Here is a 16991-nt window from a genome sequence, read left to right on the forward strand (position 1 = left end):
CTGCGACGGGGTAACTAGTGCACGTGCCACCTTCAACTGCCCTTCTGGTGCTCGCTACTTCACCAGGTTGTACGGCAGTGCTGGTACTAGGTCCAGGAAGGGCTGCGCTGCTGGTGTATGCCTCACCACGTGATCCGGCAGCGACAGCCCCACTCTGCTGCTCTTGAAGCGGATCCTGCGTAACCTGTGGTCTAGCGACATGGGGCCGGGTACGCCTGGTGCTGCCAGGGACCTCCACCTCCTCGTCCGAACTTTGGGTCAGAGAGCCACTGCTTTCCACAGGTTCATATTCTGACCCGCTAGATTAGTCAGATGAGGGTTCCCACTCCTCATCCGACTGGGTCAGAATCCTGTAGGCCTCTTCAGAAGAATACCCCCTGTTTGACATTTTGGACTACTAAATTTAGGGGTATTCCCTGAGACTACCCAAGAAAAAAAGCAAACCTGTCTTACAAAGGGGAGGCTAGCGAAGTACCGGAGGCTGCTGCGGTTGATAAAAAATATCAAAACTGATTTTTTTTATCGCCGCAGTGCGTGTAAAATGAATGTGCAGTGATCAAAAAATATATATTTTTTGTCACTGCGGTGGGGCGGGCGTGGGTGAACGCACGTGTGGGCGACCGATCAGGCCTGATCGGGCAAACACTGCGTTTTGGGTGGAGGGCGAGCTAAGGTGACACTAATACTATTATAGATCTGACCGTGATCAGTTTTGATCACTTACAGATACTATAAAAGTACAAATGCTGATTAGCGATACGCTAAAACAGCGAATAAAAGTGACTGCGGTGCGGTGGGGTGGGCGCTAACTGACGCTAACTACCTAACCAAGGGGCCTAAACTATCCCTAAAACCTAACAGTCAATACCAGTGAAAAAAAAAAAGTGACAGTTTACACTGATCACTTTTTTTCCTTTCACTAGTGATTGACAGGGGTGATCAAAGGGTAATTGGGGTGCAGGTGGGTGATCTGGGGCTAAGGTGTAGTGTTGGTGTACTCACAGTTCAGTCTGCTCCTGTGCTGGATCCAACCGACGAAAAGGACCAGCACAGGAGCAGACAAGCCATATAACAGATCATATTTACTAATATGATCTGTTATATGACTTTGGATTGGATTTTTTGAAAATCGCCAGCCTGCCAGCCAATGATCGTTGCTGGCAGGCTGGTGACGAAATACTTCTTTTAATTTTGCCGGCCCGCGATGCGTATGCGCGGGCCGGCTTTGAGCGAAATCTCGCGTCTCGCGAGATGACGCGTATATGCGTGACTCTGCGCAGCGCTGCCACCTCCGGAACGCAATCCTGCGTTAGGCGGTCCGGAGGTGGTTAAAGCACAGAGAGCTATGGGGACTGGGTATTGCAGATGTGCTAGTGGCCATCTAGCAGCCCATGTCCCCAGCATTATGCACAAAATCCAGGTGACAGGGAACACGACACTTAAAGGGAACCTATTTGCATTTTGTTTGTTGAATTTCTGTCTTTTAGATCTAGGCCTGAGGGAGACTCCTGTTCATCCTTCTGGTGGAGGAATAGGTTGTCTCAAGTCCTGTCACTATAACAGGGCCCTACAGGGCGTGTTAGGGCTCTAGGTTCCTGTGTATGAACTTTCCTACCATCAAGGTCCGTTCTTACTGATCGGTAGTCAGGACTTGGATTAGGCTTGTTCTAGGAGGTGACCTTCTTCTTTACCCTAGTTTCCAGGCGTAGTTCCTGTCCCCTTTCCTCCTGTGCTTGGTGTGGAGTTTCCCACCCATACTGCATCTGTGACACCTCCGTTCTAATGATCAGTGGAGGTCCCAGTGGTAGGATAACTTGTTATAACCAAAATAACCCTTTAAGGAGCCCATGCCTCTTAATAGATCTGGCACATCTTACTCCAGTGCCAGGCTTAATGAAATTACCCATATGGTTCTGGCTATTACACACAGTGGTGGACATAACTACCAACATAGCAGCTGCGATGGGGCCCAACAACTTAGAGGGCCCATTATAGATCATAAGAAATTGCAGTGTTTAAATCACTATATAGAGGTTGGAAGAAAAGCAAAAAGGTATTCCGGTTGTTGCAAGTTATCCTGTATCCACAGGATCGAAGATAACTATTAGATTGGTGGGGGTCCTACCGCTGAGACCCCCACCGATCACAAGAACAGGGAATTCACTGTTCTAAGAGCTGTACTTAGCTATTCCCGTAACGCCCATAGAAATTAATGGAGCTGCTGCATACAGTGTGATATGATAAGTAGTACTTTACAGCATCATTTACAGCAAGTCTTCGACAAAAGTCCCAATATAGACAATCAGAGTAGTATATAGGAGCTTATTACGTCAACCTTTGGTTTTTAGAAGGGCAGTGAGGGGAAAAGGATGAGTTATGGGGAGATTAGTAGTACAGAAACCATAACTTGACTCCTTGCAAACTGCAAGGTCAATAGAACATAAATAACACCAAACAAAAAATTCAAGATGGGGAAAAATACTTCCAACAGTCTAACAAGAATATATCAAGGAACCCCAGCCAGGGCAGAAAAAGGAAGTTTAAACTAAGATATACCTTTTATTGAGATCGTTAAGTCTGGGAGTACCAGCTATCAAAAGGACAAACATACAAAAACAACTAAAACACTAAAGACCCAAGGAGGACAAAATAGTACCAGAGGTTCCAATCAAGAACAGGTAAGATAATAGGTAATTCTGAGAAAAAGAAAGTCTTACCAACTGATGCGCTTGATGACCATCCGGTAACTGTACAGCACTAGGGATGAATGGCAGTTGATTGTAAGTCACTCTGTGCTAGGCAGCTATGGAAAGTATCTATCCCTAAAGTAAACCCTGAAAAACAAAAGCCAGGGGAGGGAAACTGCGAAAGTCCTGCCTTACCCCTATCTGGATGTCTAACCCAGTTAGGTGCAATATCCCATCCCTCAAAAATGCCCTATAACCTAGTATGCAGTCACTTGGGGACTATAAAAGCAATAGTAGTCGTACTTCCAAAATATAATAGAGGATGCTGTGCGTAGGTAGCGGTCGGGGACAGCTGTCCCTAGACACCCCTATATAGCAGGAAGGGGGCTAAGTTGACCCTATCTAGCACAGAGCACCCGCCCAGAAAGGGAGTTTTTTGGGAGTTCGTGGTGATCAGTTGTAAGGCAGAGTTGATAGAGGAGTAGCGTACCTCCAGTCTTTTGTCAAAGAGGGGAAGTACCCAAGAAACTTCTTGTGCCACAGTAGAAGCGTGGTTAGAGTCCGGGGGAAGAAATTTATACAAAACTGGTGCAAAGGAAAACGGTCTCAGTTGCCCATAGTAACCAATTAGATCCCACCTTTTTTTCCAAGGAAAATGAAAAGCTCAATCTGATTGGTTGCCATGGCCAACTAAGCAGGTTTTCCTTTGCACCAGTTTTGGTAAATCTCTCCCTAAGCTTTTATTATGGAGCCCCATGCACTATAGACTATCCCTCTATTGCTTCATCCCAGTACTGTCATTTGCTTCCGTACAGATTTTAATGGCAGCTTTGACATCATTGAGTACATTAGTCTCATATTGTGACATCACTGTGTACGATTCACGTACGAGAACCTCATTGCATTATTATATCTTTACTGTGCACGACGCAGGATCTAGCTCAAGACAATCCTAATCTTTTCATGTCCTGAACTCACCACTGAAGGTGGCCATGGTGGAGATGGACAACCTGCTGAGTTGCTATGAAGCCTGATAATAGTAAGCAGGGGTGCAACAAGTTATCATTGTACCAGCTATTTGGCTGCATTTCTGTGGCATTAAAAAAAAAACTAAAACCGAGAGGATATCTCAGCAGGTAAAGTATGTATGCATGTATACACACAAAGAATTATTAGGAACACCTGTTCTATTTCTCATTAATGCAATTATCTAGTCAACCAATCACATGGCAGTTGCTTCAATGCATTTAGGGGTGTGGTCCTGGTCAAGACAATCTCCTGAACTCCAAACTGAATGTCAGAATGGGAAAGAAAGGTGATTTAAGCAATTTTGAGCGTGGCATGGTTGTTGGTGCCAGACGGGCCGGTCTGAGTATTTCACAATCTGCTCAGTTACTGGGATTTTCACGCACAACCATTTCTAGGGTTTACAAAGAATGGTGTGAAAAGGGAAAACATACAGTATGCGGCAGTCCTGTGGGCAGAAATGCCTTGTGGATGCTAGAGGTCAGAGGAGAATGGGCCGACTGATTCAAGCTGATAGAAGAGCAACGTTGACTGAAATAACCACTCGTTACAACCGAGGTATGCAGCAAAGCATTTGTGAAGCCACAACACGCACAATCTTGAGGCGGATGGGCTACAACAGCAGAAGACCCCACCGGGTACCACTCATCTCCACTACAAATAGGAAAAAGAGGCTACAATTTGCACGAGCGCACCAAAATTGGACTGTTGAAGACTGGAAAAATGTTGCCTGGTCTGATGAGTCTCGATTTCTGTTGAGACATTCAAATGGTAGAGTCTGAATTTGGCGTAAACAGAATGAGAACATGTATCCATCCTCTGATGGCTACTTCCAGCAGGATAATGCACCATGTCACAAAGCTCGAATCATTTCAAATTGGTTTCTTGAACATGACAATGAGTTCACTGTACTAAAATGGCCCCCACAGTCACCAGATCTCAACCCATTAGAGCATCTTTGGGATGTGGTGGAACGGGAGCTTCGTGCCCTGGATGTGCATCCCTCAAATCTCCATCAACTGCAAGATGCTATCCTATCAATATGGGCCAACATTTCTAAAGAATGCTATCAGCACCTTGTTGAATCAATGCCACGTAGAATTAAGGCAGTTCTGAAGGCAAAAGGGGGTCCAACACCGTATTAGTATGGTGTTCCTAATAATTCTTTAGGTGAGTATATATATATATATATATATATATATATATATATATATATACACACACACACACACACACACACACACACATACTTAGCCTTCTGAGATTCCTGGCAGTACTGGATTCTCTTTCACAGGTAGGAATTCCAGTAGAGCCTGCAAATAAATGTGTTTTGTTTTTTTATATTTTAAAAAAACAAAAACACACACACTTCCAATACATGAGCCCTTTCTGCTGGACATGAAGCAGGGGTTTCATATGCTTTGCTTTCTTAATTTATTCTATATTTATACAAAACAAATTGCAGTTGGTGGTCTGTAACGGAAAATAGGGGTCATTGTCCACATACAATTCAGTGTCTATTACTGCAGTGTTGTCATAGTCCATGCCCTGTGGGCCATCAAGACAAGCTAGGAACGTAGATTCCTGAAAGGGGACAGTTCTTCATTCAAAGTTCCTGGTTATTCCCAGCAGAGATCTCAAGGGTCAGCCGTAGACTCTGCACAATCTCCATTGGGGTGGCTCAAGACAGTCAAGGCTGTTCCTTCCTCCAGGTGCTCTGCAACAAAAAAAAATAAAAAATTAATACTTTGCTAAGTCAACTACACTTCTCTAATATAATACAGAAAACACAATTGTGGCTAAGAAATAGAAAATAGACTGATCAGCCATAACAATAAAACCAAATATTGTGTACGATGCGACTACATCAATGTATCATAGCCAGGATTCACTTAGTCAGCAATTTGTGCTACAGCAGCTCTTCTGTAGGATCGGACCAGACGGGCTCCCATCATACATCACTAGTACCCATGACCCTGTCAGTTACTGGTTGTCCTACCTTGGATCATGTTGGGTAGGTACTAACATATTAGGAACGGCCAGAAGGTGCTCTGAACCAGTGTCTCACCATCATAATTTCACCCAGATCCTCATGTGTCCTGCTGCCAACATGTCAAGAAATGACTGGTCACTTGCTGCCTAACATTCCCATCTCTTGTCAGGTGCCATTTTTACAAGATACAAGATGTCCGTGCTTAAGTGCAGTTTTTGGATGAGAGAAGGAAAGCATTAAGGACAGATCCTAACTCCAGTCCTGGTTTTGGCTTCCAAAAACACATCATAAAACCTGAATGTTATAGCTCATCTGTTTACATTGTGTCCTCGGCCAGTGGCCCAAAGGCTTTGGCCTTGTTCTTATGCTCTGCTTCTCTTAGAAACTCACACTTAGAGGGAACCTGTCATGTGGATATTTGATTATAATCTAACTAATTATATACAATCATTAACTACTAAAAAGTGCCTTAGATGTATTCACTTACTGGTGTGACAGATGGTTACCTCATAATATACACACAAAGATGTCACATGCTAATGAGCTGATTTGAGTCCGGCGTGATGTCATTGAGTCCAGCGTATATTTAATTCAGAGCTATAGCTACTCCCCTGCCCACCTGCTGCTGATTCATATGGAAACAAACTGTCATTCAGCAGCAGGTGGGCAGGGAGAGTCAGGAGCTCATGAATATTCATGACTCATCATTATCAGCTGGAATTTTTCAATACAAGATGTTGGCAGATTGACTGGGTCAATTAAAGAAAGTTGTATATACATTTAGTCAGACCACTGGTTGCCTGCTCTTGACAGGTGCATTTGTATTTTTATTAGTTTAAAATTTAACTTTTAATTTGCTTTGTTAATAATAAATTATGAACATGTTATTATCTAACCTACTATATTAAATTAAAACTATCTCTGGACATCCATGTGTGTGCTTCTATTTATTAATTCCCTTTTGGCACTATTATTGCAGCGGTAGTGAATAGGTTGCAGACACTATCATAAGGCTGACCGTTATTGGTTCTTGCTGTTAACCATATGGATACTTTTTTGTAACCTTTTGCTGTGAACTGTAGTCAGTTAAGGCTGGTGTTGGTTTGCTCAAGCAGTTTGGTTACTTTGGAAATTAACTGCTTGCTACTATTTGTCTGGCCCTTATTGCTATGGCCGTATATTGCAACATTCACTGCCTTCTGGCCTATTAGTCTCACAGAAGATCTAAATTCCGTTACTGATCTTAGTTCTGCTACTACTCACACCGCTGCCTGCTAGTGATGATTATTATTACTATTACTATGATATTGCTGCCATTGTACCTGACTATTAATAAGACTAATAAGCCACAAGGCAGTGAATGTTGCAATATACGGCCATAGCAATAAGGGCCAGACAAATAGTAGCAAGCAGTTAATTTCCAAAGTAACCAAACTGCTTGAGCAAACCAACACCAGCCTTAGGGCTCTTTCACACCTGCGTTATTGTCTTCCGGCATAGAGTTCCGTCGTCGGGGCTCTATGCCGGAAGAATCCTGATCAGGATTATCCTAATGCATTCTGAATGGAGAGTAATCCGTTCAGGATGCATCAGGATGTCTTCAGTTCCGGTACGGAACGTTTGTTGGCCGGAGAAAATACCGCAGCATGCTGCGCTTTTTGCTCCGGCCAAAAATCCGGAACACTTGCCGCAAGGCCGGATCCGGAATTAATGCCCATTGGAAGGCATTGATCCGGATCCGGCCTTAAGCTAAACGTCGTTTCGGCGCATTGCCGGAGCCGACATTTAGCTTTTTCAGAGTGGTTACCATGGCTGCCGGGACGCTAAAGTCCTGACAGCCATGGTAAGTGTAGCGGGGAGCGGGGGAGCAGTGTACTTACCGTCCGTGCGGCTCCCCGGGCGCTCCAGATTGACGTCAGGGCGCCCCAAGCGCATGGATCACGTGATCGCATGGATCACGTCATCCATGCGCATGGGGCGCTCTGACGTCATTCTGGAGCGCCCGGGGAGCCGCACGGACTGTAAGTATACCGCTCCCCCGCTCCCCGCTCCTACTATGGCAACCAGGACTTTAATAGCGTCCTGGGTGCCATAGTAACACTGAAAGCATTTGGAAGACGGTTCCGTCTTCAAATGCTTTCAGTACACTTGCGTTTTTCCGGATCCGGAGTGTAATTCCGGCAAGTGGAGTACACGCCGGATCCGGACAACGCAAGTGTGAAAGAGGCCTTAACTGACTACAGTTCACAGCAAAAGGTTACAAAAAAAGTATCCATATGGTTAACAGCAAGAACCAATAACGGTCAGCCTTATGATAGTGTCTGCAACCTATTCACTACCGCTGCAATAATAGTGCCAAAAGGGAATTAATAAATAGAAGCACACACATGGATGTCCAGAGATAGTTTTAATTTAATATAGTAGTTTAGATAATAACATGTTCATAATTTATTATAAACAAAGCAAATTAAAAGTTAAATTTTAAACTAATAAAAATACAAATGCACCTGTCAAGAGCAGGCAACCAGTAGTCTATGACTAAATGTATATACAATAAGAGTGCCTCTACACGTGCAGGGTATATATGAATGTAATATATAATTAAAGTGACCCAGCATTGTGCTAAGAGAATCAGTCACTTATCTATGTTGCCCTTAGTTAGGACACCATAAAACTGGTGACAGGTTCCCTTTAAGATATGTTTTAGACGCCACACACACAATCACAGTTATGATATACATATAATAGAAAGGTCACAAAATCACCAAGAAATTTCCTTATTTCGTGTCTTCAAAGCATGGCAAAGGGAAATCCTACACCCTATCTAAGGGCTCTTTCACACTTGCGTTGTCCGGATCCGGCGTGTACTCCACTTGCCGGAATTACACTCCGGATCCGGAAAAACGCAAGTGTACTGAAAGCATTTGAAGACGGAACCGTCTTCAAAATGCGTTCAGTGTTACTATGGCACCCAGGACGCTATTAAAGTCCTGGTTGCCATAGTAGTAGTAGGGAGCGGGGGAGCAGTATACTTACAGTCCGTGCGGCTCCCGGGGCGCTCCAGAATGACGTCAGAGCGCCCCATGCGCATGGATGACGTGATCCATGCGATCACATGATCCATGCGCTTGGGGCGCCCTGACGTCACTCTGGAGCGCCCGGACGGTAAGTATGCTGCTCCCCCGCTACACTTTACCATGGCTGCCAGGACTTTAGCGTCCCGGCAGCCATGGTAACCATTCAGAAAAAGCTAAAATGTCGGCTCCGGCAATGCGCCGAAACGAAGTTTAGCTTAAGGCCGGATCCGGATCAATGCCTTTCAATGGGCATTAATTCTGGATCCGGCCTTGTGGCAAGTGTTCCGGATTTTTGGCCGGAGCAAAAAGCGCAGCATGCTGCAGTATTTTCTCCGGCCAAAAAACGTTCCGTTCCGGAACTGAAGACATCCTGATGCATCCTGAACGGATTTCACTCCATTCAGAATGCATTAGGATAATCCTGATCAGGATTCTTCCGGCATAGAGCCCCGACGACGGAACTCTATGCCGGAAGAAAAGAACGCAGGTGTGAAAGAGCCCTAATATATGAAATTTAATGTCTGTGTTCTTTATACACGGCCAAACGACTGGACCGATCTGCACTAAATTTGGCACATATGTACATCAGGTGTCCGGGAAGATTTTCGTAAATGTCTGAGCTCTCTAGGACGTACTGTCCCTGAGATATTCCCAAAAAATGTATTGGCCAATATGAGCTTGCTGCTTCACTCACATTCTGCCACACCCTTATTGACCAATAGAAGCTGGCAGGTCCTTCAGTCTTGACATACACACAGTTTTACATCAGGTTTCCATAACAAAGCCATTTTTCTTCACTGTTATAGGTCACTGTTAAGGGGACGGGGTGCTGCGGAGGTCACTGTTAAGGGAGTGGGCCGCTGTGGAAGTCACTGTCATGGGGGGACAATGTGGAAATCTTGTAACCACACACATTAAATGAATTAGGCGCATGCCCTTGCATGAAACAGGCGTATGTGTCTATGGCATGTATCCAGCAAGGTTTATTAGGATACAACCACACTGTTCTGGCGAAAAGATGACATTTACTCTTACCGGTAATTTGATTTCCCGTAGCCTCCACAACGGCACTGACAGGAGCTTGATTCCCGCCTGCCGAGGACACGAAACACAGCGAAACCCCAAATTAAAAAGACACCTCCTCCTACCTACTTAAGTTAATGCGATTCTGTCACCTGAATTTTAGTGAGAGCTTTTGACATCACATCAGTCTGCTCGTTTTGTATTAAAATATACTAGTATTACTCCCTTAAGTGTTGTCCTTTGTCTAGAAAATCGTTTATTAATATGGTAATTAACTGAATAAGGAGCCCAAGGGGCTGTCCCTCCGGCCGTTGGAGCCCAGACTCGCCCCTTCTCCTGGAGCCCAGCACCGCCCCACTGCTAATTTATTCACTCCCGATTGCCGGCTGGCGCATGTGCAGTGCGTCCTGTGAGGCAGATTCCAGGCGCTGACATGTTTATCTACGGAATGTGTTCGCTGAGCCATAAGCTCGCGCATGCGCAGTGGATACGCATGTCAGCGCCTGGAATCGGCCTCACAGGACACACTGCACATGCGCCAGCCGGCAATGAGGAGTGAATAAATTAGCAGTGGGGTGGTGCTGGGCTCCAACGGCCGGAGGGACAGCCCCTTGGGCTCCTTATTCAGGTAATTACCATATTAAATAAAAGCGATTTTCTAGACAAAGGACAACACTTAGGGTAGTAATACTAGTATATTTTAATACAAAACGAGCAGACTGATGTGATGAGCGGCAGGGGTCATATTCGAATTAGCGATATTTCGCGAATATTTGTTATATTCTACGATTTTTTTTTACTCCAAAGATCGACAAGGTAATAATCGCGTAATATGCGAGTTTTCGTAATGCGAATTTGTATCGCAAATTTTTCAATTGCCGAGCAAAAACATGATTCCTCCTTGCTTTTTTTGCTTGTGGGCCAATGAGTCATAGCACTATATTGAATATATTCGTTTTTTCGAATATTCGTAATATTCTAAAAACAATATATAGCAATATAGCGAATATTCGAAAAAAAAAAAAAAAAAAAAAAAAAAAGGAATATAGAGCAATTTAGCTAATACAGTGCTATAATTTTTTTTTCAATAGTTGAAATTTTTTTCCAATCTGAACTTCAGATGAGAAAAAAAATTACAACTATTAGACAAAGAAGATTATAGCACTTTATTAGCTAAATTGCTCTATATTCGTTTTTTTTTCAAATATTCGCTATATATTCTTGTTTTAGAATATTACGAATATTTAAAAAAAATAATTCGATAGTGCTAAATATTCGTTTTTTTTTTTAAACTATCATTTATCCCTTTTAAAGTCATAATTAGGGATGAGCGAACCCGAACTGTATAGTTCGGGTTCGTACCGAATTTCGGGGTGTCCATGACACGGACCCGAACATTTTCGTAAAAGTCCGGGTTCGGGTTGGGTGTTCGGCTCTTTCTTGGCGCTTTTTGAAAGGCTGCAAAGCAGCCAATCAACAAGCGTCATACTACTTGCCCCAAGAGGCCATCACAGCCATGCCTACTATTGGCATGGCTGTGATTGGCCAGTGCAGCATGTGACCCAGCCTCTATTTAAGCTGGAGTCACGTAGCGCCGCACGTCACTCTGCTATGATCAGTATAGGGAGAGGTTGCAGCTGCGACGTTAGGGCGAGATTAGGCAGATTAACTCCTCCAAAAGACTTCATTCTGTGATCGATCTGCAGCTGTGGATCATTGAAGTGCTATTATTGACTTGCTCACTTTTTTGAGGCTGCCCAGAGCGTTTTTAGATCACTTTTTTTCTGGGGTGATCGGCGGCCATTTTGTGACTTGTGGTGCCCCAGCACGAGCTATCACCAAGTGTATTTAACCATCGATAGTGTGGTTATTTTGTGCTATATCCTACATCAGCTGCAGGCTGAGCCTGTGTCACCGAAGTGCATTTAACCATCAACAGTCTGGTTATTTTCTGGCCATATACTACATCAGCTGCAGGCTGAGCCTGTGTCACCCAAGTGCATTTAACCATCAACAGTGTGGTTATTTTTTGGCCATATATTACATCAGGGGCAAGTTGAGCCTGTCACCCAGCGCCTAAAAAAATAGACCTGACATTTCTATTCAACCAAATCTGTACTGTTTTAGCTGGTCAAGTTATTTGTATTGACCGTAAAAGCACACTTTTTTCTGGGTTGAAAAAGCATTCCCAAATTTTCCACTCAAAATAACTAGTTTCTGGTATTTGAGGCCTACTTGAAATCTATCCCAAAAAGAAAATCTTACATTGAAGGTATTGATAGGGTCATTCAGAAAAACCTAAGACACACGCTAGCGTGCTGATAGAAATCTGATTCTGTGATTAAACCTATACCTGTCACACAGCGCAAAAATGAACCAGGCATGGATCCCACAGGACCTGTCCATCCCTTGTGCAGATTAGATATTAACTACCTCCCCTTAACAATATATTATTCTACTCCAGGGCACTTCCTCATTCAATACTATTTTTAATTTCATTTTACCATTATATTGCGGGGCAACCCAAAGTTGAATGAACCTCTCCTCTGTCTGGGTGCCGGGGCCTAAATGTGTGACAGTGGCCTGTTCCAGTGGTGGGTGACGTGAAGCCTGATTCTCTGCTATGACATGAAGACAGATTCTGCGCTGACATAAGGCCAGATTCTCTGTTACGGGACCTCTCTCCTCTGCCTGGGTCTAAATGTGTGACAGTGGCCTGTTCCAGTGGTGGGTGACGTGAAGCCTGATTCTCTGCTATGACATGAAGACAGATTCTGCGCTGACATAAGGCCAGATTCTCTGTTACGGGACCTCTCTCCTCTGCCTGGGTCTAAATGTGTGACAGTGGCCTGTTCCAGTGGTGGGTGACGTGAAGCCTGATTCTCTGCTATGACATGAAGAGACTGATTCTGCGCTGACATGAAGCCAGATTCTTTGCTATGGCATGAAGAGACTGATTCTCTGCTGACGTGAAGCCAGATTCTCTGCTATGGGACCTCTGTCCAATTGATATTGGTTCATTTTTATTTTTTTAATTTTAATTCATTTCCCTATCCACATTTGTTTGCAGGGGATTTACCTACATGTTGCTGCCTTTTGCAGCCCTCTAGCTCTTTCCTGGGCTGTTTTACAGCCTTTTTAGTGCCCAAAAGTTCGGGTCCCCATTGACTTCAATGGGGTTCGGGTCCGGGACGAAGTTCGGATCGGGTTCAGATCCCGAACATTTCCGGGAAGTTCGGCCGAACTTCTCGAACATCCAGGTGTTCGCTCAACTCTAGTCATAATTCCTCCCTGCTTCTTGCTTGTGGGCCAATGAGTCATTGGCCCACAAGCAAGAAGCAGGGAGGAATCGGGTTTACTCGGCAATTGAAAAATTTGCAATAAAAATTTGCATTACGAAAATTCTCAATAAAAAAAAAAAATCTAATATTCTAAATTACGAATATACATATCACTATATTCTAAATATTTGCAAATTTTTAAAGTACCTATATTCGCGATAAAAATTTGCAATTTGAATATTCGTGATCAACACTAGTGATGCTAAAAGCTCTGTCACTAAAATCCAGGTGACAGAATCCCTTTAATAACAGAAACGAAGACACTTCATAATCATATTTTCACATGAAATTACAAATTTGCAACATAGAACAAATAGAACGGGGGGGCTTTAGAGGCTCCCAGACCCTTGTTTTATCCCAAACAGGATTAGGAGGTGGTCAGATTTTCTAAAGGATTCCGTAGCTTTAAGGAATGCTAGAAGACATCTTCTAACATCTAGATAATGGAAAATTTTCTCCTGCGCCAAAGTTGGGGACGCACAAAAGGATGGTAACACCAATTCTTGTTGGCAGTGAAACTTGGAGAAAACCCTTAGGAAGGAATGCTGGGGAATGCCTAAGAATCACTGTCATCTAGTACTGAAAGGTATATTTGTTTACAGGAAAAGGCCTGGATTTCTCCCACCCTCCTGGCCGTGGTAATAGCTATAAGAAAGTCAACAATCTCAGGGATGAATCGGAAAGCGGCTCAAACGTGAGGGCAGTATGAACAATGTTTAGATCACAAGGAGGAACTTTCACGAAACGAGAAGGCCATAATCTACTTGTACGTTTAAAGGGGTTGTCCGGGTTCAGAGCTGAACCGGGACATACCCATAATTTCACCCAAGCAGCCCTCCTGATGTTATCAGAGCACTTCATGCTCCGATGCTCTCCCTTTTATTTACAATAAACGCACTGCCGGGCAGAGGCTTCCGCCCAGCAGTGTGTTCAGTGACATCACCGGCTCTGATGGGCAGGCTTAAGCACTGCCCTAGCCATTTTACAGGCTTGGGCAGCACTAAAGCTCACCCATCAGTGCCAGTGATGTCACCAGGATCACTGCTGGGCAGAAGCCTCCGCTTGGCAGCCCTATGGAGAGCCAGATTCATCAGCGAAACTCCAGAAAATGCCTTTGCCCTGCGCGATTTAGCACAGGGCTAAGGAGAGCATCTGAGCATGAACTGCTCCGATGCTCAAGTCAGGCGGGCTGCTTGGGTGAAAATTCAGATATGTCCGGGTTCAGCTGTGAACCTGGACAGCCCCTTTAAGGAATCTATTAATCAAGGGAATTTACGCTAGTTTAATGTCTAGAAAGGCACTGAGGGCAGATACCTGAACTTTTAGTGTACTGGTTCTAAGACCCTTATCAAATCCTGCTTGCAAGAATTCTAAAATAAGGCCGACATCCAAACTACCTTGAGGGTCCCAGCGACTACCTGCAAATGACAAAAAGGTATTCCAGGTACGAACATAGATTTTTGATCTAATCTGCTTCCTGCTATGTAGAAAGGTAGATATGATGGCCTCAGAAACCCCCCCCCCCCCCCTTTTTTTTTTTTAATAAGCCCCATTCATTCAATCTTAAAGCCGCTAGGTGTAGTTTCTGAATGTTGGGATGGATGGCAGGACCCTGATGGAGGAGGTTCCGCGTTTGAGGTAGAAATATTCTGAAGCAGGGGGAACCAAGATCTCTTGATTCAAGGACGATTCTCTTTCACTGAGAGTCTGCCAATATGTTCTCTTCTTTCAAATGAACAGATGAAATGGACTTTAGTCTCCCCATTTTAATATTTTTGAGACAGCTGCCAAGGACTTGATTCTTGTCCCCCCTTGTCGATTTAAATAAGCCACTGTCGCATCGTCGGAAAGCACTTTGACATGGCGATATTGGATAATTTGTTTCAGGCTAAGGAAGGCCCGAATAAACTGCTGTCAACTTCCTCAGATTTGAAGACTATAAAGCCATCTAGGGACGCCATGTTCCCTGAACCATCTTGTGCAAAGCATGGGCTCCCCAACCCTTGCCTCAGTAGTAACCGTAATTTGGTCTTTTGGTCGCCACTGTACCCCTGTTTGCAGCTGTATCTTCACTGTCCACCAGCTTAAAAGGCCTTTTTACCTGATGTGGGATTTTTATTTTCTAAGGAACTCTGCTTCTTGTCCCAAGATGAAAGAAGGAAGGACTGTAAGATTCTGGTGCAGGCTTGAGCCCAATTCACTGAGGTTATTGTTGATGTTAAAAGTCCCAATAGGCGCATAATCTCCCTTATTGATGCTGTCCTCTTGGAACAGAACATTTTTACTAGGGCTATTAGGTCCTCCTGCTTTTCTTGGGGTAGAAAGGAGGATAGTTGGCGAGTGTCCAAAAGTACCCCCAAAAATATTTTCTGTTGATTGGGAAACAGACTCAACTTTTCTAGGTTGATAAACCATCCTAAGAGATCTCAGGGTTTCTTTCACTATTCTGAGCTGGTCTAGAACAGGAATGGCCAACCTGCGGCTCTCCAGCTGCTGCAAAACTACAACTCCCACCATGCCCTGCTGTAGTAGGCTGTTAGCTGTAGGCAGTGTGGGCATGCTGGGAGTTGAGGCTCTCCAGCTGTTGCTAAACTACAACTCCCAGCATGCCCACACTGCCTACAGCTAACAGCAGGCCATGGTGGGAGTTGTAGTTTTGCAACAGCTGGAGAGCCTCAGGTTGGCCATCCCTGGTCTAGAAGTCGTGAAAAGGAATCTGCGGCAACCAAAAGGTCATCCAGATAAGAGATTACCAGTATTCTTTTTAGATGGAGGAAACCTACTACATCTGCTATGATCTTTGTGAAGATGCGTGGTGCACTGAAGAGGCCGAAGAGTAAACCCTGATATTGGAAGTGACTGAGCTCTCCTCTCATATAGACAGCGAACCTGAGATTTTTTACTTTCGCTGTGGATTGCGAACATGGTAATAGGCATCTGCCAGATCGATTGTTACCATGCAGCAATTGTGGGAAAGGAGATTTACCGTAGATCTTACTGATCCATCTTGAATTTTTTGAAGAGGACAAAATGGTTTATGTATTTCAGATTGAATATAGTCCTGAATTTAACGTTTTTTTTATTTTTTTTATCAGGAATAGGAAGGGGGGGGGGGGGGGGGGGGAAGAGAAACACTCCGATTTTGCTGGTCTATCGGAACCCTTACAACAACTCTAACAGGGTAGAGACTTCTGATGATTCTAGAGCCTCCGTTTGAGAAAATCTAAAAAATAAAACAGTTTGAAATGAATCTTTCTGGTGGCAAGGAACAAAACTATTTTGTGACCCGATCCGATTTAAAACTCAGGGGGGGGCACCTATAGAAACCCAAGCTTGAACAAAATCGGAAAGCCTGCCCCCTACTGGACTTTTGGCATTTCTTAGAAGAGGAATCGGGATTGAATAAAAATCCCCTCCCCAGCCTCTAGAAGACTGCCATCTACTTGATATGCCCCTTTTCTTTTGATCCTGCCTAAACCTAGCATGGGAATGAAAATTCTTCCTCTGCTGAAACAAACGAGATTGTCAGAGGCCTTACCTAGAATATCGTCCAATGCAGACCAAAAGAGTCTATTCCCCTCGCAGAGGATAGCAGAGACGACTCTTTGAGCCTACATTACCAGACCAGGTGCTTAACCATATGACCCTACGGGTAGCATGTGATAAAGCTGTAGATCTGGCTGAGAGTCTCACCAAGTCTGCCCAAAAAAATTAGAGGCTTATTTTAAGACCGGGAGAGAGGAGATTACCTCTTCCCAGGGGGTACCGGCTGCTAAATGGTTTTCAAGCTGGTTAATCCACAGAAAGACCTAGCTGTGAAGGTGGCTGCAATAGTCGGCCTAAA

General features: G+C 44.2%; 1 protein-coding gene across 2 annotated transcripts in view; it reads right to left on the bottom strand.

Moving 5' to 3' along the window:
• Positions 1–5103: 5103 nt before the first annotated feature.
• Positions 5104–16991, bottom strand: part of C4H2orf72 (chromosome 4 C2orf72 homolog) — a 36265-nt gene continuing 24377 nt past the window's right edge. The window contains exon 4 of one of the 2 annotated variants that reach the window (XM_040428457.1): positions 5104–5430. In XM_040428457.1, coding sequence (XP_040284391.1) covers positions 5351–5430 — 80 coding nt within the window. In that variant the 3' untranslated portion in view covers positions 5104–5350. The remainder of the gene's footprint in view (positions 5431–16991) is intronic. The other variant, XM_040428458.1, reaches the window with a different exon arrangement.

This window comes from Bufo bufo, chromosome 4 (assembly GCF_905171765.1).
Source record: "Bufo bufo chromosome 4, aBufBuf1.1, whole genome shotgun sequence".
Lineage (NCBI taxonomy): Eukaryota > Metazoa > Chordata > Amphibia > Anura > Bufonidae > Bufo > Bufo bufo.